Genomic DNA, 27,956 nt, shown 5'->3' with positions numbered 1-27,956 from the left:
GAAAATGTTTTTGATGTTGTTGTTGTTTTGTTTTGTTGTTTTGTTTTTTTTTTTAATTAAAGAGCTAATGTTGAAAAGGCAGCTTCTAGGAGACACCTAGAAACAGATTCTCAGCCTGAGATTTAGCAGAGCCAGGGTTTTTTTTTTTTTTTTTTTTTTTTTTTTTGGTCTGGGGTGGTAAGACTACTAGTGTTTGGTGAGCAGCAGCCTGTGGCTATTACCACCTAGGACAGCCTTCTTCCAGCAAAGAATGATTTGGCCCGGGAAGTTATTATTAGTACTCCTCGGAGAGAGTCTGAGGAGCCAATCAGAAGGGGAGGGGGTTTCTACTGTTATTTGAATCTTGCTTGTTTGAGATAAGGTTGGGCTCACGCTTCTGGCAGCCTTCCTGTCTCAGCCTGTCACATGCCAGGATTACAGGTGTGCACCACCACATGTGGTCTGATGTGCATCTGAAGACTGAACCGGAGGCTTCGTGCTGCTAGGCAAACACTCTAGCAACGAGCAACATCAGCAGCCCATGTTGTTGGAATCTTCCCTCAGCATTCTGAGATAACTAGGGGTAGGGGTGGGGGGACAGCAGGCCATTGAGGTAGGTCAGTGTGTTCCTCGGAAGTGATGCAGAGTACAATCTGCTCCGTGGACAGGTATAAAGACGAAGATTGAGTTACTGCTAGGATGTATTGAGTATTTTAAACCTCTTATCTCACTTACTTTGGTCCCTGCAATAGCCCCGTGAACGAGATCCGTCCATCCCTAGCAGTTGGAGGTGCTCTCAGGCCTGATGGAAGCCTGAACCCCCACTCTTGCCCTTGTGGCTGCACTCACAGAGGGTGTGGCTCGGGGCATGGTTTGGGGCGTGGCTTGGAGCGTGGCACAATGCATCTTCACTGCATGCATTTTGTTATGGTGTCTAGAACAATTTTAATTCATTCTCTAAAACTTAGAAAGGGAAGATGGTATGCAGACTCACTTTCTGCATTTGGCCCTGAACATCTGGAAAAGGTCCTTGCGGATTGGTGGGAACAATCTGTCTGCTGCTGTCGTCATTCCCCATTTGTGCCTTCCTCCTTGGGCCCCCGTGCTGGACTCTCTAGGTGCCCGAGCCCATGAGCCCTGCTGTGTACTCCAGAGTGGGTTAGATCAGAGTGAGGACTGCAAAAAGCAAGTGCCCCGTTCCTCCTGGCAGGACTTACATCCTGGGTAAGCCGCTGCAGCTCTGGGTACCAGCTGATAACAGGACTTGGCTCACAGGGGTGACGTAAGGCTTAGGGGCCATGGGCATCGAGTGTTGCAGACATCCCTGAGACCTAGTCCTCACAGTGCCAGTTGTCCTGCTACTTGGTGCTTGATGAAACTGTCTTTTGGGAGTCCAGCGAGCTTTTTGTTTCAAATTTCTGCCCATTTTTACTTATTGCATCCCCTTCTGTGGTGCTGGGATTAGAACCTAGGGCCTTAGGCATGCTAGTTAGTGCTTCACCACTGAGAAAACCCACAGCTGTGTGTCTAGCAGTTTATACTGCTGCTAGAAACCCATTGCGAAATGGTCAGAAACATCCCAGCTTCTTCCTATTGAGAGTGAAGATTAAAATAATCGATGCTTGCTGAGCCCAAAGAAGACTTCTTGAGCTGAGCCCAGCCTGGGGTCTTATTGTAGAAATTATTTAATCTCAATCTGGGACTTCTAACTCACCTTTGATCATTGAGTTCCTGGATAAAAGACACACAACTTTTATTATTTACAGTACGCCTTAATCAGCGCCAGAGCTGGGCAGAAATCTATCCTCTATGCTATTAAAATCTATGTCCTATCCATAACCCCAAGTTATCACTTACTATGTTTCATCTGGGCTGCTCTCAACTCCAGTTGGCCAGCCTTCATGACCCTGCTTTCCCGACTCTTAACCTATGACATCTTTCTCCTCTCCCACCTTCTTTTCACCCTTATGGTCTCCTCAGCTCCCAAGCCCAGGAACCCATCTTTGCCTATCTTTCTTCTCCCAAGCTATTGGCTGTAGGCATTTTATTCACCACCAATCAGGGGAAATTTTGGGGGTGGGGGTCAAGGTTACAAAGTATTGCTTGTGTAAGTCACTTGGGTAAGTGCAGACTCTCGCATCCCTGGAGGCACCCAGGCCTTGGAGGCCAGCATTTAGCATTACAATACAAGCAAAAGACCAAACCTGCATGTGTGGTTGACTGGTTGACTTTCTCTTCTTATTCCAGGCATCCTCAGCTATTGGGATTGTGCATGGGATAATTCTTTGTCAACATGGAGGACTGACTTGCTCATTGTAGCAGCAGCAGCAGCAGCAGCAGCCTTGGTCTTTATGCACTTGATGTCAATAGTGCCGAGCTGCTCAGATGGAAAAGTTAGAAATGTTCCTGGATATTACCATATGGCCCATGATGATCACATTCACCAAGATGACACATTCTCAGATCCTGTTGAAGGCCCTTTAGCACACAGTGTGGTCACTATACCTGCTTACCCATGTGAGGGTGGAAAGAGCATAGCACAGGTTCTAAGAGTACCTACTGTGTGTTGTCTATATTACTAGGTAGTGCTTAAAAGCAGGGCTTAGAAATTATTATTTTTTTTCTTGACACAGAATCTAGTTCAGGATGTTTTAGAAACTGCTGTGAAGCTGGTCATAACCTTAAAGCTCTGACCTCTTTGCATCCATTTCCCGAGTGTTGGGATTGTAGATGTGAACAACTACACCTGCTTTTATGTGGTGCTGGAAATTGAACCTGGGGTTTCCTGCATGCCTGGCAACCGACCAACTGAGCTGTATCCCAGCCTCCTTGATCTTCCTGCCTCTGTCTGACACATGCTGGGATTATAGGCTGGCGCCCTTGTCCTGGCCAGAGAGACCACTTATTAGAAAGCCCCCTGTAGCAATAGCACTTAAGAAGGAGCCTCACAGGATACCCCTGCTTAAATTGGTATCTGTAACTGATATGCCTTCTGTAGTGTCCTAAGGATCTGGGTCTGAATTTTGATCTTTCTTATGACCTATGGGACTTCAGTCGTGTTATTGACCTTTAAATGACCTTAATGACTTTAAAAAGCTCATTTCTTTATTTAAAAACTTAGTTATTTATTTTAGACAGGGTCTTACCGTATTGCCCTGGATGGCCTGGAACTTACTATATGGACCAGGCCGGCCTTGAACTCACAGACATCCTCCTGTATCTGCTTCCTGAGTGCTGGGTTTGAAGGCACAAGCCCAGTTTTTCTTTTTTAAAGATTCCAGGGTTACATACATGTGGGGTTTTGCTATTAGTACAAGGTATTTCAGGGTTGGATAATGTAGGGTGAGAAATACACTCTGCCAATATTTCCCTGCTGCTCCTCAATGCTTAGAGCTCTGGCTTCTGACCTCGGATGGGCAGAGAGATCACTGTCCGTTCTCCATACTTATCTCAACGTTTCTGGTCCATCCTCTTCCTCTCCTGATCAGATTCCTGTGTTATCGGTGACCATCCCAAGATACAGATTAAGAACTCTACTTTCTGCATGACTGCCTATCCGAACTTGACAATGGTTAACTTCACCAGCCAGGCCAATAAGACATTTGTCAGCGGGAGTGAAGAATACTTCAAGTAAGCTGGCTGGGTCTGGGGAAGCTCTATAAGCAAGCCCAGAAGATGGTTTGCAGATCAGAGCTGTGAGGTGGGAGGGGTGGGTGGCCTCCCTTTGTACCCTCCTTGCTGGTGCTAGTGATCTGAGAGGGAGATTGTGTCTGGTTGGGCTTCCAAAAGCCATGTGCTGTGTACGTGAGGGCTGACTAAATGACACTGGTAAGAACAAGATTGGTACTGTGGCAATCCATGTTGATAAGAAATAAGTGCTAACCTTGACTCATGTCATCCAAGCTGACACCTGCCAGCCAGTTCACGCTGTCCACCTGCACTTGACCCCCAGGGAAGAGAAGTCAAAGTAAGAAAACAGTTAGGGTTAGGCGCTTAGTTTCAAGGAGGAAACAGACTTTCTTTCATCCCTCCCTTCCTCCTCTCTCCCTTATCTCTCCATCTCCCCTTCCTTCCTTTGCCCCCTCTTTTCCCCTTCCTACATCCTTCTTCCTTTCTGCCTTTCCCTTTTTCTTTACTTCCCTTCTTTCCAAAAGGTGACTCTCTCTGTAGCCCTGGCTAGCTTGGACTCACCATGTGGTCTGGGATAGTTTTGAACTTGCAAGAATCCTCTTGCCTGAGTCTTTCTGGGGCTGGGATTACAGGCATGAGGCCCCATGCCTGGCTGAGTTTTGTCCTTTCTCTGTGTCCAATGTTGATGATGGTGATGGGGTCCACGATTACTAGAAGACCTTCAGCTGTAAGTGTACTTGCTGAAATGTTTGTGGAGCGGGGCAGTGTAGACATTTCATGGAGGGGAAAATAATGTGGTCCAGCCACTCATGTGCACTCTGGTGTGAGTAGGGTTGTAAGTGAGTGGAATTATAAAATGGTGGGGAGTGGGCTGAGGCAAGCTAAGGGGGAGCATCTAGAGAGCTGGGGTGCTCAAACCCACTTGAGCTGTTTTGAGGCGATATGAGCCAGTGCTGTTGGAGTCTCATGCAGCCCAGTCTTGAGCTCTCTATGTAGTCCACCGAGGTACAGTTCACCTTACACTCTAAATCCTCCTGCCCCCATCCCCCAATGCTGGGATTACAGGACACCATCGGGTCCTGTTCATACAGTGATGGAGATGAAAAGCAGGCTGTATGTTTGCCAGGCAAGCACTCTACAGTGAGTACTTTTAACATTTTAGCCAACGTTAGCCTCAGAGCATGCCTAGTACAACTCGAACTACAGTGCAGAGGTGCACTTTAAGTGACTGCTTTCTACACTCCTGCTTTGTAAAGTTGAGAAGTACAACTGTGCTCCAGTATGGAAAAGCCTGACATCATTCCTCTTCCTCCTCTTCCTCCTCCTCCTCCTCCTTCTCTTCTTCTTCTTCTTCTTCTTCTTCTTCTTCTTCTTCTTCTTCTTCTTCTTCTTCTTCTTCTTCTTCTTCTTCTTCTTCTTCTTCTTCTTCCTCCTCCTCCTCCTCCTCCTCCTCCTCCTCCTCCTCCTCCTTCATCTTTTTAAAAAAGGTTTATCTTATTTATTTACTTGTGTGTGTGTGTTTAAGTGACTTGTGAGTTTATGCATATGTGGCCATAGATACTCCTGTAGAAGCTAGAAGGGGCATTAGTGCCTTCAAAGCTGGAGATTTCAGTGTTTGTGGCTGCTGGGCTCCTCATGTGGGTGCTGGGATACAGACTTCTCTCCTCAGGATTGTGGAGTCAGTACTCTAACCACTGAGCAATCTCCCAAGTCCCCACTTCAGAATTTCTATTATACAACTTTCATTTTCTTTCTTTTCTTTTCTTTTTTTTGAGAGGGGGTGTGTGTCTCATGTAGTCTAGGCTGGACTTGAACTTACTATACAGCTGAGAATGACCTTACATTCCTGATTCCCCTGCCTCCACATCCTAAGTGTTGAGATTACAGTTGTGCTTTTTGTGTGGCAACTCCAGTGGATAGTGCCAACTGTCTTTCACAAAATCAATTCACTATCACACAAGACCTTCCAGCTTAGTTAAAGAGATCTGCAAATCCTTAGTAAGTAGACAGCCTTAGGCAAGAGCCAGGCCCACCAATCTCTCTGCTCACAGGCTGTGGGAGGTGCTGGGTGTGCTGAAATCTCCCACCTCTGATGCTCTGATGGGAGGTTGAAGCTTGCAGATCTTCACCTCTCTTCTCCTCCACTCCCTCTCTCCCTCCCTTCCTCCCCTCTCCCTCCCTGTCTCCCTCCCCTTCCCCTCACTCCCTTTCTCCTTCTTCTGATTTTTAAGGTATTTTGTGCTGAAGATTTCTGCAGGGATTGAATATCCGGGTGAGATCCGGTGGCCCTTGGCCTTCTGCCTTTTCTTGGCTTGGGTGATTGTGTACGCATCACTGGCGAAAGGAATTAAGTCATCAGGAAAAGTAAGAACTTGGCTTTGTCTCACCTCTCTTCTCCTACCCCTCACCCCCACCCCTTCCTCCTCTTCTGCCTTTTTTGGGACTGAGTTATTCTTCCCACAGCCTCCAGGCCCCTGAGGGCTTCCCATGGTGTGTGTTGTGTAAGGTTGTCTCCACTTGAGACATGAAACTTGGCTGAAATTTTGATTTACTCTTAACATTTATTTTTTTTTCCTCCAGCAAATAAAAAGCCAAGGTTCTCATCTTAGCTTTTTTTTTTTTTTTTAGAGGACTTCTGTTTTCTCAGTTTGAAGGTGAAAGATGTTGGGCTGGCAGGTGTTTAAGGCCCTCTAGTTCCCACATTGTTCTGTCTGAGCACTTGCCAAAGGAGCTATCAGGGCCTATGCATTCTCTAAGATCTGTTTACCAATCTGTAAAATGGGAGCTGGGATGGAATCCTGAGGACCCCACTGGTTCAGGATGAATGCTGTGGGGGCTATAGGAAGATGCGGAATGCTGAAGGGACCACACAGCTATGTCCAGGGTCCCCTGTGCTTTCCTGATGTGCTTGCCTCACATGGATTGGACCTGAGTGGAATGGCCGCTCCATCTTCTAAGGATGCTTAGCACAGCCGGCCAAGCATCTGCTCAGCAAAAGTCCCACAGGCTGGAGATGGAGATGATGTGGCTTGACTATGGCCCAGCGGGGAGGATGCAATCACTTCCTAGCTGTGTAACTATGGCAAGATAGTTAACCTTGGGAATGTGTTTCTTAATCCTCAACCCCCTAACCTGGGGATGGTAGCCCATACCCTGTAGGATTGCCATAGGGTGTAAGAATGCATGTAAAATACCTAGTCTAAGGCCAGGTCTTTAAAAGGGCCCAGCTAGTTTCTTCCACTTTGTTATAAACGGCTGATGGACTAGACTTATGGTCATCCCTGCTGGCATCCCAGAAACAGTGACCTCACTGGGGAATCAGGATGAGTAGTATCTTGTGGAGAGCTCTGTGTGGAGCCTCGGCTGATTTCTCCACATGCATCAGTATGTCAGTTTCATAGCACCTGCCGCATGGGTCCCCTATTCCCATCTACAGCTAGATGGGAATATCTAGGCTGCCTGCTGTCACACAGCTGGTAAACAGCATCAGGGACATTTGAACATGGGTCTAACTCATTGCAAAGCCTAGAATCTAGACGGCTTTCTCTTTCTTTTGCTATAAGGAATAGAGAACCACGGGTCCCCATTTACATGAAGTATCAGGCTATCAGTTCTCCTAGCCTGTCTCAGCTCCATTTATCATTATGACTTTGGGAAGCCCCAGGGTGCATCTGGGCCTTATTGTGCTCATTTACAAAATCCAGGATTAAAGTAAATATTCCATAAGGTTCTTTCTGTTTGTTTGTTTTCTGAGTCAGGGCATCACTGTGCAGTCCTGGCTGTCTTGGAACTTGCTAGACAGACCAGGTGAGCCTTGAACTCACAGAGACTCGCCTGTCTCTACCTCCTAATTGCCACCTCTGAGTGTGCACTAGCACACCTAGCCTCTTAAGATTCTTTAATGTTCCATTCATCTGTGCTGTTGGTGGAGTGGCATTACAGCTAGCTCTTTCAAGTGATTAGGAAGTTTAAAGCAGTCTGGAGCATGTAGGCTTGTCATTGACAACTGCCACACTAATGCTGGCTCACCGAGGAAATTTCCAATCAAAAATCAGTGGAAATTTTTTCCCCTTTAAAATGAGGAGTGCTACCAGAAATAGTGAACCGAAGCTTCTTATTCGGCCCCAGGTTTTACTGCTATGAATCAAAGTTATTTGCGAGCCAGAGAGAATGTGGGACTGAGTTGTTCATTTGTGACTGGCTCCTTTACAATGGAGATTCCACAAGCAAAGCCCTGTCCTACAGAGATGCCTCTTTCCCTGCAGTGATGTGAGCTCTGTTCCTCTAGTGCAGGACCTGAGGGGACAAAGTTGGCTCTTTGGAGACATGGCCTTTGAGCTGGTAGAACTCCACAGGTGACCAGTAGATAGCCTGGGTCCTGGGGCTGCTCTTCCTGCAACCCAGTAAAGGGAACCTAATTAGCTGTCTGTGTGGGGCCCCTGCGGTGAGGAGGAGAGTGCCTGCAAGGGCCAGGTGAGTCAGTCCCTTCCTGCCAAGCATGCTTCATTACTGCTCACAGTCAGCTCTGACCGGCCATATGAAGCAGGTGCTGGTGGGAGCCCGCCTGACCCAGACAAGCAGCTTGCAGAAAGCCTTCACCTGCTCCTCTCCCAAGTCCGAGGTGTAAGCCAAATATTCCCCTCTCCATTCACCAGGAGCAAAGGAACTGGGCCACCTACCCATGGGGCCATGCGCAGGGGGAGGTGAGGAAGTACCCAAGGTGTGATTTTTAAGGAGACACTCACACTGGCTTGTAGGTCCCTGCAAATGGCACTTCCTGAAGGCATGCATCCTAGACACCTCCCTTGCCTACTGTTAGCACCCAGCTCCTGTTTCTGGCCTGTCGGTTCACAGAATGACCTTAATGGAAGTAATGGCTTTGGAGTGGCTTCAGGTTTGGACCTTGGTTCAAGCTGGAAGTCCGTGAATGAGATATTTAATCCTCTGTGAGATGTTCAGCCCAGACCTCAGCTTTCTCTGCAAAACAAGGCTCATGTCACACAACAGCTATGTGGGAACAGCTGGCTCAGCTGATCAGGCTGACGTCAAGTGAGAGGGAGGGGTCTTGATGGCTTCCCCCTGTAGGCCCCCATGGACTAGGAAGTCTCTTCTCCTCTGTGGTCCTCCTGTAGGCTTCCCTTCCCATCAGCCTCCAGTCAGGTGTCCTCTGCTGCTCCTTCCCTGGTGAAGGTAAGAAGTGAGCCTGTCTGTGACTATGCCTTGCCTGGTAGCAGCTCCTCTCCCAGGCTCATCTCACAGGTCAGTCTGGCCAGCCTGAGGTAGAGTGATTTTTCTCTCTCTCAAGGTGTCAGATATTCTTGAGGTTTTAGAATGTCTGTGTGCAGATGCAGGGTCTTCCCTTTTCCTTCAGACTTTAAGAGGAGAGAAGCAAGTTCGGAGATGTAGGAGGGTATCTTAGGGTTTCCACTGATGTGCAGAGACACCATAACCAAGGCAACTCTTATAAAGGACAATTGCCATGCACACTCCAGTAAAGTCTGCTTGACAGGCTGAGAAGCCTGGAAGCACTCACGAGGCAAAGAGTTTCACGGAAACTCACCTTCTGGAGCTTTGGTGTTCTCATTAGCCCATATACTCATACCCTATCCCCGCAATAGTCTGGTGTATGGATCCACGTGCTCTCTTTTAGTATTATCTTATTATAAGTGCCTTTAAAGATTGGATTCTGACATAGCTAAAGCCTCCCACCAGCGTTCCAATGTTCCAGAAGCCTAGGAGCTTGGAATCTGGTAGGAATGCAGTAAGGAAGTTACCTATGCAGTAACTAATTAAGCATTACAAAAGACGGAGCCAAAGCAGCTCAAGGCTGGTCTGCAGAGTGTTTACCATGTAAGAGCCAGGGAATCCCACTGAGTTAGAAATCTTCAGTACAGGCTACATTGCATATTAGAATTACAATGGTGAATTCTTCTGACAAATGGAGATTCTCCACAGATACTTAAAAGTTACTAGAAATTACCAGGGCCCAGGAAATAGGGGGGTTGTGGTATTGCAGTATTCTTGAGAAGGTCTGCTAAAGTAGAACCCCTTGTGGTGGGTTTAACAATAGACTAGCTTTACATCTGGCTCCTTTCTTAGTGGCAGCAGCCTAGTCCCCGCCTTCTTTTGATGTATGCATTCCTTTTGTATTGTAACTTGGTGGATTGTATCTCGTCTGGTTTCTTGCTTTTCTGCTGTATAAAAAGTTTGATGCTCGACCTGACAACATACATTCAGATTCTACACAATCTCGTGTGTTGGTCTGTCTGTCATTCGCTGACTCTTTGCCCACCTGTGACCAGAGACCCGTTCTATGCAGATAAAGGGACCCAGAGGGTCTGCGGCAGACAACATTTAACCAGGGCTGGCTTACAGGTTCAAGAGGTTCCGTCCATTATGATAAAGGCAGGAGCAGGGCAGCATTCAGGCAGACATGGGCTGGAGGAGTCGAGAGTTCTACATCTTGTTCCAAAGTCAAACAGGAGAAGACTGGCTCCCAAGCAGCTAAAAGGAGGGTCTCACAGCCCACCCCCACAGTGACATACTTCCTCTAACAAGGCCACATCTCTCAATAGTGTCACTCCCTGGGCCAAGCATATTCAAACCACCACAGAGGGGCTGGCTGTGGGTACTACCTCATCTCTGGGACCAGAGGGACCAGAAGGGCAAAGTGACTAATGTTGCATGTGTCAGAGGAGAGGTATCTGCATAGTGGTCCAGGTGGAAAGAGGTGGCCAGGCCCTTCTGGGCTGGAGCCAGAGAGTAAGAGCTTGGCTTTGAGTGGCAGGGTGTTTCAGTGTTTGACAGTTTACTTTTGTGGTCCTAGGCAGGCTCTCAATCCTCTTCTCCTTTGATTGCCCCATCATGCTCCTCTCAGTACTCTGTGAGGGACATGCAGCTCTTACCACCTGCAGGTATTGGCACTTATATCCAGAGAGGAATAGCCACTCCCCAAAGCAACCCAGCTCATAAGTAGAGGAGTCAGGGTTTAAACTCTAGACCCTGTGACTGTGGAGCTGAGCAGGCACAGTTTGCCACCCCTGTTGGCATAACTTCTAGGCTCTGCCCAACAGTCCCTTTTACAGCAAGCCAGGCCTATAGCTGGCTGCCCACGATCTACTAAATCTCAGTCTCAAGCCCCTCCTTCACCTTGAGGCTTGATTGACAGGAAAGAAAGTACCCCTAACCTATCCTCATCCAGCGCATCCCTAAGTTCTGCTAATGTTTCCTCCAGATGTGCCCTTACTCCGTCCCTCCATCTCTTCCAGAAGTTACAACTACCTGTTTGCACTTTGGGCCTCCCATGCTCTGACCTCCTCCACCACCTCTAGCTACCCTTCTCTCCACCCGTGACCTTCTGCCATCCTAGCAGCAAATGGGCAGAGCATCACTTCCCAGTTCCTGCCTTGCCCACCTTCTCCCCTCCTTCCCCTTGCCAGCTTGCCTGGACTCTTTGAGATTGCCTTCCTGCTCTGAGACCCAGCTTGAGTAATATCTCCATGAACCCTTCAGACACTCCCAGTCTGGGCGCTACATGCTTCCCTTGAGTCCCACAAGTTTCCTATGGTTGACTGCTCAGCCCCTGTGCAGATACTGGGTCCTTTCCATTATGTATTCCCTCTCCATATAGCAGAGCCAGTTCACCAGAAACCCTCCATACATGCCTGTGGAACTTAGGTGTATTTAACGGTCCTCTTATGGCCAGGCCCTGTGCCTGCTTCCACACAGCAGCTTGTATAACCCTATGTGTTGTTTTAGGACAGGTACTCTATACCCATATTACAGATATATAAACAGGTTCAGAGACCTTAGGAGTTTGCCCATGATCACACTTCAGTATCAGAGATTGGATACCATTTGTGTAGGAATGTGTCTAATCACAGTCTCTTCACTCTGTGAAGCCATTTTACCTAGGGTGTCTGTGTAAGCCAGGATGTAAGCCAAAGTGTTTTAACTCTGATGATGGTATTTGGGCCCTTCAGGAGAGATGGGGTAGATATTTTGGGGGAACATAGCACAAAGCCTCCAGCCCTACCTGTGGTTTCTTGCATTGTTGTTGATCACTTGGTAGCTGGGCAGGGGGACATCTTCTCCCAGTCTCCTGTGTCCTGGTTGCCTTACCCCAAAGCCTTGGGCCTCCTTGCTAGATGCTTTCTTCACCATGAGGCTTGATTGACAGGGCAGGTAGGCAAGTACTCTCTGTTCTTCTCCACGTGACCCTGTCAGAGCTTGGGAAGACCTCGCTGTTGGGCTGGAGGACTGTGTCTGTTCAGCTCCACATTAGCAGACATTAGGGTGACAGGTCCCCTGTCACCTCAGCTCAGTAATGTCCTCAGGGATGCTGCTCACTTGCCTCTTCACCCCTCTGCTTTTGCAGGTGGTCTACTTCACAGCCACATTCCCTTACGTCGTCCTGGTCATCCTCCTCATTCGAGGAGTCACCCTGCCTGGAGCTGGAGCCGGCATCTGGTACTTCATCACACCTAAGTGGGAAAAACTCACGGATGCCACGGTGGGCTCATTACTCTGTTTATAGCAGACTAGAATCAGGGGTGGTGTGTGTGTGTGTGTGTGTGTGTGTGTGTGTGAGAGAGAGAGAGAGAGAGAGAGAGACACACACACACACACACACACACACACACACACACACACACACTCAGGGTAGACCACTCTCCTGGATGTGGAGCAGCTGGGGCCAGTCTTCCCTTCCCCTTTGGGGTCCCCATGGCTACATCTTCAGGTCTGGGAGATCTTGGTGTGTTAGGATGATGATCAGGTAGCTAAGTGCTTTCAGATTCTGAAGTAGCAGCTTTCCATCTGTAGTTGCAGCCTAGGCCCTAATGAAGATGAGCGTCTGAGTCAGGGTTTCTATTCCTGCACAAACACCATGATCAAGAAGCAAGTTGGGGAGGAAAGGGTTTATTCAGCTTACAATTCCACACTGCTATTTATCACCAAAGGAAGTCAGGACTGGAACTCAAGTAGGTCAGGAAGCAGGAGCTGATGCAGGCCATTTTACTTATTGGTTTGCTTCCCCTGGCTTGCTCTCTTATAGAACCCAAGACTATCAGCCAAGGGATGGCACCACCCACAATGGGCCCTCCCCTCTTGATCACTAATTGAGAAAATGCCTGACAACCAAATCTTGTGGAGGCATTTTCTCAAGGGAGGCTCCTTTCTCTGTGATAACTCCATCCTGTGTCAAGTTCACACACAAAACCGTAGCTAGTACAACGGGGATCCTTTGGTAGCTTTGGGCCACCTGCACACCACTTATTCCTTACTAAGTATAGTGTGGTGGAAGCAGAGTGTTGCTGGTTGGAAAATCAGAGCACAGGCAGCTCTTTGGTTTTAAAGGCCCCGGACACATTTGCATATTTCCTGAACACAGATGTGGGACCAGCGGATACTTGAACTTTCTCTGTGTGTCAGGTGTATGGACATCACACTCTAAAAAATTCACCCTCACACACATCCCTCCCTGTGAAGGGTGAGTGTGTAACGGCAGATGAATTTTCAAAACTGCATTTCCAAGGGTACATCAAAAACTCATGGCAAGGATTGAGTTTGGATGCACATACCACAAAGAGTCCAGGTCACGACAGCATAAACAAGATAACAGTTGATGGCTGCTGGTCAAAGACCAGTTCAACCTTCTGTGATGTCACGAGGGATCAAGGGTCTGGTTTTCTTCCTCTTCATCCTTAGAGACCAGATCCCGAGAACTGCTGTAGCACCCAACATCATACCACCATTCCACCACCATTCCAGGCAGCAAGTGTGAGAGCCAAGGCAGAGAGAGGCAGCCTTCCTCTTTCAAAGAGCAGAGACTACAGATGTTCCACATAGTAATTGATTTTCACACAGTTGGCCAGAGACTAAGTGACAAGCTGGTCTTCCCTACTCGATCCTCTGTGATGGAGAAGCTGGACACAACACTGATTTTCAACTAATCAAAGCATTGTTTTAGGGCAGACAAGAAATGGGTGCTGGGTAGATGTGGGTTTTAACCAGTCTCACACTTGAGATCTACCTTTGCATTATTTTAAGTACATTAAAATTTTTATTTATATGTGTGAAGCTCAGGTTCTGGCAGTTATCCTAAGGCATAAGACTGTCAATTAAAAAGGGTTTTTGTTTTGAATCCGTGACTGTATTTGGTGTCACAGATTGTTCTTTGGGTGGGTAAGCACTTTGAGAGAGGGCCATCATCCTGTTCTGTCTGGTGTGATGTTGTAGGCCGGGTAACCTGGATGCAAAGGTAGATTTCAAGTGCAAGGCTGGTAAAGGCCCCATCCATCCAGCAGCCATTTTCCTTGTCCTCTCAGAAAGTCTGCAGATCGATTATCTCAACCCTTCCTTTTATTACACAGAGTTAGAATCTCCTAGCTAAGTCTTACTTTAGCTTCAGGAACAAGAGAGGCATGGCTTCTGTTTGTGCACTCTCAGCTCTTTTGTTCCCAGTCACCTCCGATTCACGTGGGAAGGTGACATGGTGTCAAGCATGCCACTGGAGGCTGGACTCTCTTAGTGACCTGACTCTCCTTCTTCCCAGGTATGGAAGGATGCGGCCACTCAGATTTTCTTCTCTCTGTCTGCGGCCTGGGGAGGGCTCATCACTCTTTCTTCTTACAACAAATTCCACAACAACTGCTACAGGTGCGTGCAGACATCCAATCCAGAGGCTGCAGGCCAGCAAAACAAAGCCTCGACACACACCCAAGGCAGAGTTATAGAGTCACCCTGGGCTTAGGAGGAGCAGCTGGCCAATGCCTTGTCACTCACTTCTTCATCTCAGCTGACCCCACTGACCAAGGCCCTGAGTGGGGACTCAGTGGCTACCTACAGGATGCAATGTCTTCTTGGAGAGGGTCACAGTGGCTAGGTGTGTCCTGTAGAAGTCCATGTATACAGTCATGGAGTAGTCATGTGTGTAGTAAGGTCACTGATCACTTGATTTCAAGAGGGGAAAGACAGCCTGATGCAGAGGAAGGGACAGCATGGAGCTAGGGGACATTTGAGGATAACTTTGCTATTTGTTACAAATGCAAGGATGTTGCCCTTTCGGACATCTGTTTTCTCATCTATAGAGCACAGAGTGCAATGTCGTGTGAGTAAGAGGTGATTCATGCAGTTACCACAGGGTATTTTGGACATAGTAGGTACTCAGTAAGCAACAGCGGTCACTATCATCATTCAGAATCAAGGTGCCAGAATCAGGGTGCACAATTTTAGCCCATAATTTCCTTGAAGGACAGGTTCAGATGCCAGACTCAGGCCTTTGAACAGTTTTGGTCACACTGCTCAACATCTACCAAGGCCAACTGGTCTGAAGGCCATCAGAGGGTAAAGCATTGATGTGTGCCTCACAAGAAATGAGGCTACATGGCATCGGAGTAGGGACCTTGGCTGAGAGCTAGAAAGTTATTCAAATTCAGTCTCACTACCAAGTCATCCATGGAACCGCCTGCCTCCGTTTGCTCTTTAGGTAGCTCAGGGGTTTATAGGGCAGATGTTTCCTTCATACTGGCTCTGTGGTGGGCTGAGTGAGGGGCAGAAGTCACCTTGTTCTATGTTCTCAGCCCCTTAAAGAGAGAGGTGAAGTTACTGCCACCATTACAGTATAGAAAGGGAAATGAACTGCTCAGGGTCATTTTAGGTTATACATGAAGCATACTAGCAACCAGGCATAGAGGTTGTAGGGTCAGGCTTGGATGGGTAATTAGGTCATAGGAGCTACTGTAGGAAGCTTGCTTTCATTCAAAATTGCAAGTGGTTGCTACCAACAAAGGGGGCAGGGTAGAAAGGGAAGCAGGAACAGGAGGGGGAGGAAAAAAGAGGAAGGGGAGGAGGAAGGCCAGGATTTTAATGTAGACCCAATGATCCTTCCTTTTTTCTGTGACCTCACATTTGAGCCTTGAGCAGGCTGCAAACACCTAGCTGTGTTACCAGCAGAAGGCTCTAGAACAATGGTCCTCAACCTTCCTAATGCTGTGACTTTTTAATACAATTCCTCATCTTGTAGTGACTCTCAACCATAAACATTTTTAGTTGCTGTGGTGATTTGAATATTCTGGGCTCATGGGTACTATTAGGAGAGGTGGCCTTGTTGGAGGAAGTGCATCACTCGGGGGTGAGCTTTGAAGCTCTGCCCAGTGTGGAAGAGTCAGTCATCTCCTGGTTGCCTTCTGATCAGCTTTTAGAACCCTCAGCTCCTCCAGCACCATGTCTGCCTAGATGCTGCCATGCTTCCTTCCATAATGATAATAGACTGAACCTCCGAACCTATAAGCCAGCCCTTTAATTAAGTAAATGCTGTCCTTTATTAGAGTTGTCTTTTCATGCAATAAATCCCTAACTAAAACAAAAGTTGGGTATTGCTGTGATAGACCTGACTATGTTTTGGTGTGGAGAAATGAGGATTTTGGGACTTTGGATTTGGAAAGTGGCAGAATGCTTTAAGGGGGGCTTAATGGGCCATCTTAGTAGGAATATGGAAGACATTGGTGCTGAAAGGTCTATATCTTGTTTGGAAGGCAACCAGGAGAAGACTGATTCTTCCACACTGGGGAGAGCTTCAAAGCCCACTCGCTCAGTGATGCACTTCCTCCAACAAGGCCACTCCTCTTAATAGTGCCACTTCCCATGAGCCAAGCATATTCAAACCACCACAGTTGCTACTTCATAATTGTAATTTTGCTAGTTAGGAATTTGTAATGGAAATATTTTGGGAGATAGAGTTTTGCCAAGGGGGTCATGACCTACAGGCTGAGAACCGCTGTTTTAGGACAAAGGTAGTGATGCCTGTCTCCATTGCTTCTCTTGCTCTTTTCAGCCCTTTGAGCCCTAGCCCCAGGCTGCCATCATAATTCTGATGTCACTTCAATGTCCCACTGCCTTCTATTCCTCCTAGTGGGCTCCTCATACCGAGTCTCAGAACTCTCCTTTGTTACTGTGATGGCTGGATTATCTTCTATCTTGATATTATAGTCATTTTTGGCCTATTATTGCAAGAATACTTTACATTGGGTAATTTATTAACAACAGAAGTTTATTGCTCATATTTTGGAAGTCCAAGATCAAGGTGCTAGGAGATTCAGTGTCTGATGAGGTCTCTCTCCAAGTTCTAGTTGGTCCCTTGCTGCTCCATATGAGTAGGCTTCAGAGCAGCACACACCTCACAGCCTCTTTCATGAGGGCATCGTCTTAGTCACTGGATGAAACCATTCTTCCAAGGCCCTGCCTTGTAATATGACCACACTGGGGATTGAGCTTCATCATACTAATTTGGGGGAAGACGTGAACATTTAGCCACTGTGAATTAGTTGTGACCCTGTCCTAAGGACAAGAAACTAGAGTTTCCCCCGAGGTTCCAGGTGAGGCTATTATAATGTTATGACATAGACTAATATATAAATATCTTTATTGATTCTATGAGAGTGTTATATAATGTATTTCAATCACTTGTATTTCACCCCTCCTCCCAAGCCTACCTCCTCCTCCCCACCTTCCTTCACTTTGTGTCTTTTTGTTGCTAGAAAACATTGCTAGAAGAGCTGGTCCTCTAACTCTGACAAGCTTTCTGCCCCCTCTTCTGTGACAGTCTTGAAGCCTTGGGAGTAAAGGTTGTGTTGTAGATGTATCAGTTGGGGAATTGGAGACCAGCACCCTAAAGCCAGCCATTCTCTGCTTTCTCAGATGGTCTCCATTTGTTGAAAAAAGACAACTCTTTGATGAGGGGTGAGAGCTATGTGCTTATCTGTGGAAATAAGAATGAGTGTTTAGATTACAGTTAGAAATTACACTGCTTTAGGAAAATAGATTTGAGTCTTTTGAGGCATTTTGGATTGACAGAAGGGCATCTGTGCTCGGGACTGCTTGCTTCTTTCCTTGGATGTATGTGTATGTAGACAACGTGTCCATAGATGGTCCTGCATGCACGTGGGCACATAAATACATGACACACACTTGACCTTCTCTGTCCCTTCCTCCTCACAGAGCTCACCTAACCTCAAACTCTGGTTTCTTCCTTCCAGGGATACGTTAATTGTAACCTGCACCAACAGTGCCACTAGCATCTTTGCTGGGTTTGTCATCTTCTCTGTCATCGGCTTCATGGCTAACGAGCGCAAAGTCAACATTGAGAATGTGGCCGACCAAGGTACAGGGCAGTTGTCACCCTGCTGTCCCAGGGCAGGTTCCTGGCTTACCTCACAAGCTTCTGATTTGTTCTATCCAGAACTTAGATAGATGGAGGTGGGGTGCTCAAGTGTCTTGACAGAGTGAGCAAGACAGGCTCCATTGGGAAGCTCATCAAAGAGCTAGAGCCAGCCTAAGACAGATCATTTTCAGCCTGTTCCCTCTTCCTCTTCCTTGCTCTCTTAAAGTCGCTCCAGCCTGTCTGGGTCGGGGTTGTGTCTGTTGTATCAGTTTGGCATGAGCAGGGGAGTCATTAGGCAGCCCACAGCCCTGCAGCTGCCCGCTCTCTGCTGTAGAAGTTGAGGGCTGGTGCTTAATGAGCTCCAACTGGACTTCAGGGAGCCTTGTCCTTACGAAGCACTTTCCTAATTGTTGGGTCAAGTATGTTCTCACGGCTTTTTCTGCTTAGTTAGCATTGCCTCCCTGCAGTTTTCTCCCCAGCCGAGTGACAAGGTTGAATGGGTGGTGGAGGTGGGAGTGTGGGATAAATGTTTACGCTGCACCCAAATGATGCTAACATCTGCATAGTGCTCTCCGAGTTTGTAAGGAGCCTTCCTTTGAATACATTCAAAGTATATTTCCAGGACAGCATTTGCAGAGGGAGCATTTGCGAGTTTTATTAACCTATTTCCACTCTGCCTAGTTCTACAGAGGATTAGAGTATTGCAGGTTTGTGGCCCCCTGGGGGGGGCTTCATTGTGGAGATTGCTGACTATTCTGGCCAGACTGACCAGGCATATGAGCTTCAGTGTGTGGGAACTGTGATGGGTGGGTGCAGAGAGGCGTGGCCCTGAGCCCCAGCCCCACCAGTGGTGGGAGGCTTGTCTAGTAGTTGTCCTTCAAGTGGCTCCCCATGGTTTTCAGAGTCGGCACACAGCAGAGCCACGTTCCAGAAGGTCACCTTTTTGGAGGGATGGCCCAGTCTCTTCCTGTTCGCTGGGCATAATTAATCACTGCTTCCACTCGTGCTAATACAGTCTCAAAGAGTTAAGGCTCCAGCGTATCCCAAGGGTATCATGATCTCTCCCTGGAGAGAGTGTGAGCCCCCAGAGGTGTTGGTTCCGTATCAGTGGGCTGTGCAGTGCTTTTCCTGGCTGAGAATTTCCCTACTCTCTTTGAGGCAGGAGATGCTTCAAAGGCCTTATCCTCAGGCACAGAGCTACCCCTAGCTGTTCTGTAACCTCAATTTCTTTTAGCAGAGTCATTGAGGCTGATAGTTTCTGCCCCACTTTCTAGAACATCTGAGGCATTTTGGTTTCTAAAACAAAATAACCACCAAACCTATCCTGTTGGGAACTAGGGGATGAACTGATAAAAAATAGTATTTGGAGTGGGGGGGGGGGGAGGGGACACAGGCCACTTAGGCTAGCTGCCCTGAGCTGTCTCCTGTCCCAGTGAGACCAGGAGAGGACAGGTGCCATTAACACCCAGGTTAAATCTGTCTATCTTCCATATGCAAAGCAGTAGAAATTTCCAGCATGTTCCTCTGAAATTCCCCCTTTCCATAGCTGTTAACTCCCTCCATTTTACAGGAAGAAAATCACATCTAACTCAGGCATGAGAACAGTGGGGCTCAGTGTCCAGGAGGGTCCCTGAGTCTTAGGACCTCTTCCAAGACCCCTTGTGGGTCTTGGAAAATTCTTTGAAAAATTTTATATATTATACATTTTATTGTCTCTCTTATTTTTGAGATTATATATACGTTTCCCCTTCCCTTTCCTCCCAGGTAGCCTTCCTTGCTCTCTTTCAAATGTATAGCCTCTTTCCACCAATGGCTATTGCATGCATATACAAATATATTCCTAAAAATAAGCTGTATGATGTTACTTGTATGGGTGTTTTCAGGTCAGACCCTTTGGTATTGGATAACCAGTTGGTACGGTCTTCCCTGGGGAAGACTGTTTCTTCCACTCTCAGTTTTTTGTGTAGGGTTGAAGCCTCATGATTTTCCCCATCCTCTTTGGCATGTCCATCGTTGCCCTTACTCAGCTCATGCTGAGGCAGCCATGTTGGTGAGATGTCATGGGGGTAGTTCACACACATTCTATCTGTTCTTCTTAAGTCTATTTCCCCCTGTCCCAAGAAGGCTCCGCAGAATGTGTGCAAAGGGATGTGTGGGGTCAGCTGCACCCCAGCCTAGCTGAGCAGTATCCAGCATATTTGTACTCAAGACAGCTGCTGGTCCAAACACTGTGCTCTGATGGCTAGTCAGAAACAGCATCATAATGAGGCCAACTGGTTGCCGTGACCACACTCTTCTCAAGGAGGTGTGTCTGTCAGAATTATCGACCCTCCTTCAAAGCAGTAACACCCAAAGGGTGGAATGGTCTTCACGCACCACAGTTAAGTCCTCTGGTGGTGACCGTCCCAGAGCCTATGTGTCAGCCTCCCAGGATGGCTTTCTGGGTCTGTGTTTCAACTGTTGTTTAATACCGACTTTTCTTTTCTGCTTCACACAAGGAGCCCTTGGAGACTGACTCTACAGTCTTTTCAATAAATGTATAGGACAGCGGGTATCTTCGAGGTTCTATATTTTAAGCACCCCGAGGCCTTGTGCAACTCCAGTTTCAAAAATGTGCTGTTATGTTGGCTGGAGAAATGGCACAGCAGTTAAGAACACTTGCTGTTCTTTCGGAAGATCAGAGTTCAATTCCTAGTACCTATGCCAGGTAGCTCACAACTGCCTGTAACCAAGTCCCAGGGGAGCTGATGCCCTCTTCTGGATGCTGGGCACCTGCATGCTGAAAGGGCTCAGGCACAGCCTCCCCTAGCCCCCACAGTATATGGTACTCTTAGAAGCCATTGCTCCCCTGCCTGGGATGTGTGTCTCTGCTTTCTAATTTAAGCAGATTTCTGTATGAGCTTCTTTTCTTCTTGCTGTGATAAAATGCTGACAAAATCAACAAAATCAAGGAGGGAGGGTTTATCTGGCAATCAGTTTGAGGGGATGCATTTCTCACCATGGGGAAGGTATGAGGACTGGTACTTGCTGCTACATATATGGTCACATTTCCTCTGCAGTCAGGAAAGAGAGAGAGAGAGAGAGAGAGAGAGAGAGAGAGAGAGAGAGAGAGAGAGAGAGAGAGAGAGAGAGAGAGAGAGAAGATACACCTGTGCTTAGCTCACATTCTCCTTATTCAGCCTGGGGCCCTGGCTCACGGATGGTGCTAACCATGCCGGTTAGCCCAACATAGAGACTCCTTCACAGACATGCCCAGAGGATCGTTCCCTAGGTGACTTTAGATCCTGTCAAGTTGAAAGAATGGATCATCAAATTATCCCACTTCATCCCATTTGTGAGAAACAAAACTGCCTTCAGACACTGCCAGGTACCCCTCAGGGCTCAATATCAACAATTCTACCAGAAGGTAATAATTCTCTTTGCCTCCATTCAAATAAAAGCAGGTAGTTTCTTAGTATTTGCATGGGAGGTAGCCTGGTCTAATGAGCAGAGATGAACATAAGTAACAGACAGTGGAGTGAACCTATGGCCTGTGAAATCGTTCAGAATCTCAGTGGAGGGAAGGCTGTGGGTAGAGGGGCTTCGAGCTGGGCCTCCCTGACGCCATCTCTCTTGCTTTTTCCAGGGCCTGGCATTGCATTTGTGGTTTACCCCGAGGCCTTAACCAGGCTGCCTCTCTCTCCATTCTGGGCCATCATCTTTTTTCTGATGCTTCTCACGCTTGGACTTGACACCATGGTGAGTCCCTGTCTCTCCCATCCCTTCTCCTCAAACCCTTCAAAGACTCTACTTTCCATGATCCCAGGTCTAGTCTGCAGAAAAAGCTTAGGCTTATGGGTTACATTGAGGCGTCTCTTGAGTAATGTCTGGATGGTGACGGACCTGTCTAGAGTCACAGTAAGTCTCCTCTCTATCTCTCTGTCTCTGTCTCTCTGCCTCTGTCTCTGTCTCTCTCTGTCTCTGTCTCTGTTTCTCTCTGTCTCTCTCTGTCTCTCTGTCTCTGTCTCTCTGTCTCTGTCTCTGTCTCTCTGCCTCTGTCTGTCTCTGTCTCTGTCTCTCTCTGTCTCTGTCTCTCTCTCTCTCTCTCTGTTTAATCCGTATCTCAGGTTGGCCTTGAACTCTTTAGCCTCCTCCCTCAGCTTCCTGAATGCTGGGATATGTGAGCGAAACACCGCAGCCAATTTAACCTCACCTTTTTGGTGGTCATGTGATGGTGAGAAGGGACTCTCTTCTCTCTTCCATTCCCTCTTTCTGTTCTCCACTCCAAGTTTTAGCCTGCATCCTCCTTCCTTGGCATCATCTTGCCAACATGAACTCTGTAGGGCAGCATAAGGGATGATAATATGAAGTCAATTTTAGGAGAATTGCTTTGAGGCTGCACCTACTACAAATCATGCCGACAGGTGCTCAGAGTTTAGTCATTGGGTGCAAAGTGGGCTCTCCCTCAAGTAGGAGATCAAACGGCAGATAACTAGAGGAGAGGAATTTACGTCTCATGAATACAAAACGAAGCTAAGATCTCCTGATGGATGATTGTGAATGATTCCTTCGGGCTTTGGGGTAGAGTTTCTGGAGCTCATACACTGCTTGAGTTCTCCCCACTTTGTGTGTTGGCATCCAGTAAGGCTATTTAGACCCATCAATGGAATGGCGCTCTAAAAACCAGACAGAGCCCAAGCACAGATTTCCCTAGTGACACACTTTGGAGAGGGCTTTTTTGGGGGAGATAGTTGAGCTCAAATGCTTTTGTCCCGGTACTCTTTTAGTTTGCCACCATTGAGACCATCGTGACCTCCATCTCGGATGAGTTTCCCAAGTACCTGCGCACACACAAGCCTGTGTTCACCCTGGGTTGCTGCATCTGCTTCTTCATTATGGGTTTCCCTATGATCACACAGGTGAGAGTCCTCTTTGCATGACCAGATGTGGTGGGGCATGTATACTGACTGTCCAACAATCACTCTTGGGTAAGAGCCTACCCTGCACAGGTGATGGGGGGTCAGGTGCGAGACGTATAATGGCTGTCTGCCACCACACAGCTGAGAGCCTGCAGTCATGAGCTCCTTGTGGCGCAGGTGGAGGACCTGTGATGGCTGTCCATCCCTGTATTCGCATTTCGCAGACCTCTCAACCAGAGCCAAATCCCTGTCATTCCCATAGATGGCACGAGCTCAATGATGATTCTGACCACACGTGGAAATATGTCATCTTGGCTCCCAGCAAGGCCCCTAGTATCTTCATAATTGAGATGTAGTCTTCTTGAGCCAATAAGACAGGTGTGTCCTACTTAAAGAAAACAGAGACCAGGAACGTCCAGATTTATCCACCAGCCAAATTTCCAAGAAAGTCACTTGAGGTTTTTCCTAGTCTCGAGTGTGTTGGCAAATTACATGGTGACACTTAGGGCATACGCTTAGGGTGTTTGCTGTCACCATCCACTTCTCTGGGCCTTAGTTCTTGTATTTATAAAGTGGTGGAGGAATGAGATGGCCTCCAAGCCTCATCTGTTGTAGGGAGATTTCAGAGCAAGGCACAGAGAGAGAGAGAGAGAGAGAGAGAGAGAGAGAGAGAGAGAGAGAGAGAGAGAGAGACAGAGAGAGAGAGACAGAGAGACACAGAGAGACACAGAGAAAGAGAAAAGGAGAGAGACACAGAGAGAGGTTTGACGAAAGCCCAGTGTATTAGTCAGAGCTCTCTAGAGAGACAGAACTGGTAGGGATCAGCCTACACCACATCCAGAACAACTGTCTCATATCTGAGTGGCTGAGAAACCAATAGTTACTTAGTCCATGAGGCTTGGTGCCCCAAGCAGTCTCAGTCTGCTGCTGAAGCCTGAAGGGTTCCTGGAGAGCTGGGTTTGCCTTGGGAGCCTGGAAAGGCTGCTTGGGATATCAGTAGAGGAGTCAGTGTCAACAAAGTAAATTAACTCTGAGCTGAGAGGGAAAGCCAGGCTGAGAAAGATCCAGCACTCTTCCTTCTTCTGTGATCTTTTACATCTGGGCCCTTCCCGAGGGTGCCAACTGCATTCAGAGTGGGTCTTCCCAAGTGAATGAAGGCAGTCAGGAGAATTCCTCAATGAGGCTCTTGTTCAGGTGATGCTAAAGTAAATACAACCATAGCTAAAGGTCATATGAGAGTCAGTCAAGTGCATCTACATGGGTAGAAGTGGTCATTGACAGCTCGCAGCAAATATGAAGCCAGGAGGATGCTCTCACAGCTCCCTCAGAGGGTGACCTTTGCCTTGGGAAAAAATAAGATATTTAGCCTGCTTTTTGTGCTTTATAGATTCCCTCAGAGGTCATTGAGGGATGCCTCTGTTAAGCTGGACAAGTCTCCAGTTTACACGCCTTGTCCAGGTATAGGTCTCTGCTGTGGACCAGAGAGGACTCTGAACCTGCTGGTCCTCAGGAGGGAGAAGAGGGGCTATTATAGGTGGGAAGATGGAGCTGGGCCACGGGGTCCTATTTGATGGTGGCTGTTTTCTCTCTCCTGCTAGGGTGGAATCTACATGTTTCAGCTTGTGGACACCTATGCTGCCTCCTATGCCCTTGTCATCATTGCCATATTTGAGCTTGTTGGCATCTCCTATGTGTATGGTAAGGGGACACTCTGCCTGTTGCCATGGGAGGGCCAGAGTGTATGGCAGGTCTTGCTGACAAGTATGGACCCCATATTTAAAGGGTTTCAATGCCTCTATTTCTGAGCTTGCCTCATATTCACTGTGGGGAAATTGAATGAGAAACCAAAGGTGCCTGACTGTGAATCTTAGCAGTGTGTACCAGAAGATCATAGGACCTGGTTTTGGGTATGGGCTGGCACAGTTAATGCCTGTGGCCAGTGGGCTTCTTTGCTGGTGTGGGATTATTCTCCGTGTTGTCAGTATCATTGCCCATGTGCTTGAGGTGAAGGGTGGCTCCCCACAGCCCCAGGATACCAAAGGCCACTTGATCATAGAGCCTTCCAATCTTGATAAGCACCTGGGGGGAACTTGCCATACAGTATCTAAGTCCCAGATTTTCCCAGCAAAGAAACTTTCAGTTCCCTAATGGTTTACTAGTTCTGCCATCACCATAGCAACACGCAACCCATCCACTAGAGCTATTCTCAAGGATAAAGGATGGCAGCCATCTCCACCCTTTGTGCACAAGTATGTGTCCTGGAGGTCACACCAGGGGCCTCCTGGTTAGTCTGTCCAGTTTGGCTCAGGTACTGCTGACTCCTTTGTGATTAGACATCTTAGAATGGTCATTGGATAAGGCCACATAGCAACTATTAGGGAAATAAAACTTCCAGGGTTCAATGATCTAAAAGTATTGTAGTCGCTGAAGAGATAGCAACTTTGTTCTAAGGGAAAAATAAGTGAAATGAATTGCTTGGAATAGAGGTGCCCCCAGATCATCATGTGGGGAGGCTAGAAGTATTTTCAGAGCTCTGATCTTCAAAAGGGGGACAACACACTCCCCAATTTCTGTGTGCCCTGTGAAGAGTGTCTTGATTGTTGGTCTCATACTGGTAGGTATGCAAAAGTTATTGGATTTCCTGGAAATTGCATTAAAATAAAAAAGAAATAAAATAGAGCAGAAAATCAGGATAGAAAATGAAAATCTTTCATGTAAAATGTACTCACCCTAGAAACAGGAAGAGGCTACAATTATTAATTAAAAAAATTACTGAGCACCTGCCTTTAAACCTAGCACTGGGGAGGCAGAGGTTGGTAGCCAGCCTGGTCTACAAAGTTCCAGGATAGTCAGAGGAGTACACAGAGAAACCCTGTCTCAAAAAGCAAACAGAACAGAACAAAACAAAACAAAACAAAACAAACAAAATCTCGTGTGCAGTATATGTGTGTCTGAGTATGGCTATGTGCACCAGTGTTATGGGCATGGAGGTCAGAGAGGGCATCAGATCCCCTGGAGATCAAACTCTGCATCTTTACAAAAGCTGTATGTGCTCTTCACCACAGAGCCATCTCTCCAGTCTTGCAATTACGTCCAGATGAGAGTTGAAGGGGAATTTTTATAAGACTCGAGACCATCTCCCCATTTCGGGAAGAGTTTGATTGCTGCAAAAATCAGGGGGCTTCACTTATAGCTTGCCCGCAGCCATGCCCATGAGCATAGACTTGCTCCCTTTACCCAGTTCCTAACTGCTAATTGCCACAAAAGGCACATTCCCAAAGCCCTTTCTGGTATAACAGGCCTATTCAGCAAGGCTTGAAAACAATTAAACCAGGCATCTTTTAATATGCCTAATTTTAGAAGTTAAATCGTCTCTCCCAAACCTTAAGCAAATCTGGCTGTGAAGGAATGAGTAAACCCCAAGTACTTCCGTCACTGGGCTATGCTAATTTTCCTGGTACTCCGTTAACCTCTATTTTTATTTATTTATTTTTTTGAGAACTCTCTAGGTTTTCCGTGATGGTCATATGAACTTGTGGTTTGGTCATCAGTATATCAGGGCCTCCTCTGTGAGGAACACATCTTGGATACACCAGGATGAGTTTTTAGACATCCCCCAATACAGCAAGTGGTCCTCAACCTGTGGGCTGCGACTCCTTACGGGGATTGAGCCTTTCACAGGAGTTGCCTGAGACCATCAGAACACACAGATATTTACATTACAATTTATAACAGTAGCAAAGTCAGAGTTATCAAGTAGTGATGAAATAATTTTATAGCTGGGGGGTGGTTACCACAACACAGGCCACTGTATTAAAGGGTGGCAGCATTAGGAAGTCTGGAGATCACTGCAATGTGGTGACCTGTACTCAGGAAGCTATCAGGTCCCGTTTGCATATTGAACCCCCGTTTCTGATGGGTTCCACTTCTGATATCAGTGCCTTGCCTTCGAAGCAGCACTCCAGTGCCTTCCTAAACTAAGAGGTTGCCAGGAGGGTGGCGCTATGGATGAAGAACTGTCTCCTTTACATTTTACGTTACTGAAGTTTCAAAGCAGCCAGAAAGACAACGGTCATTCAGTTCCAGCTTAAGTGAGTGCTGGCCACTTGGGATTTACATTGCTTTTCACCTGTAGCCGTCACCAGACTCTAGGCAGAGCAAGGTGGATGCAATGGAAATGCTCTCCAGAGGGTGAGAGGCACCACGCCAGGCCACAGAGACTTGCTAAGTGCTGAGCCTTTTATAATATGGTCTCTTGGTTTACCGAAATCTTTTCCTCTGTTAGACTTGTCATCAAGCAGACCAAGCCCATGCACATGCCACTGCCAAGGGACCTGAAACTAAGCTCCGGAGATGTTGCCATGGCAGCTGTGAACCTCCCTGCAGAGAGTGTTTAGTGTCTATTTCAACATTCAGTTAGCCTCAGTATTCCTGGCAGTGAGTTATCTGTCTGATGGTTTCCTGTCTCAGGGAAACAGGGGTTATGGTGACCTAAGTTGGGTTCTTCCTTAGCCAAGGTTGTTGAGTGAGGGGCTCCCCCGCTCCCCCTGCCCACTGTACCTCACACACGGCCTCTGCTGTCTCTCTGCAGGCTTGCAGAGATTCTGTGAAGACATCGAGATGATGATTGGATTCAAGCCCAACATTTTCTGGAAAGTGTGCTGGGCATTCGTCACACCGACCATTTTAACCGTAAGGGCTGACCGCTTTCTCTCACAGCCTCTCCTGCATGTCAGTGCTTTACCTTTGAACACATGTGTGCCTCCTGCTGAGGCTGGGGAGCTGGTGGGATGGGGATTGGCCCTGTCTTCCAGGTGAGTGTACTGTAGGCCAGAAAGGTGAAGCGAATGAACTTCAGGTATCTGGCTGGTCAGGGATGGAGCTAGGATTGACCAAGCACATCTGTGTAGAGCACACACATTACATCCGTCTGCCTCTTGTGCTAGCAGATAGAAGTCAACAGCCATGTAGGCCACACATTTACCATGGTTCAGATTTTGTTCTGGGTGACTGGTGTCTAGAGCTCTTTCTCAGCAGTCCTGCCAGGCTGGTGTAGTGATCTTTGTCTTGCAGAAGGGGAATGTCCTCTTTCCTTTTCAGTTGCCATGATAAGATAACCTAACAAAAACAGCTCAGGGGACAAAAGGGTTTATTTCCACTTACAGTTCCAGGTTGTAGTTCATCATAGTAGGGAAGCCATAGTATCAGGAGCTTGAAGCAGCTGGGTACATTCAGTCAAAGGCAGAGAGAAATGATTGCACCCATGGTTGTTCATGCCCAGCTAGCTT

General features: G+C 47.4%; 1 protein-coding gene across 1 annotated transcript in view; it reads left to right on the top strand.

Moving 5' to 3' along the window:
- Positions 1-27,956, top strand: part of Slc6a5 (solute carrier family 6 member 5) — a 48,550-nt gene that overhangs the window by 13,905 nt on the left and 6,689 nt on the right. The window contains exons 6-14 of the mRNA XM_021167225.2: positions 3,468-3,609; positions 5,841-5,973; positions 11,987-12,121; positions 14,165-14,268; positions 17,646-17,770; positions 21,396-21,508; positions 22,537-22,668; positions 24,267-24,366; positions 27,260-27,360. Of these exons, the coding sequence (XP_021022884.1) occupies positions 3,468-3,609; positions 5,841-5,973; positions 11,987-12,121; positions 14,165-14,268; positions 17,646-17,770; positions 21,396-21,508; positions 22,537-22,668; positions 24,267-24,366; positions 27,260-27,360 (1,085 nt within the window). The remainder of the gene's footprint in view (positions 1-3,467; positions 3,610-5,840; positions 5,974-11,986; positions 12,122-14,164; positions 14,269-17,645; positions 17,771-21,395; positions 21,509-22,536; positions 22,669-24,266; positions 24,367-27,259; positions 27,361-27,956) is intronic.

Source organism: Mus caroli, unplaced genomic scaffold (genome assembly GCF_978045245.1).
Source record: "Mus caroli unplaced genomic scaffold, Mus_caroli_1 scaffold_8, whole genome shotgun sequence".
NCBI lineage: Eukaryota > Metazoa > Chordata > Mammalia > Rodentia > Muridae > Mus > Mus caroli.
Note: the sequence above shows the minus strand (reverse complement) of the source record. Positions and strands in the feature narration are given on the sequence as shown.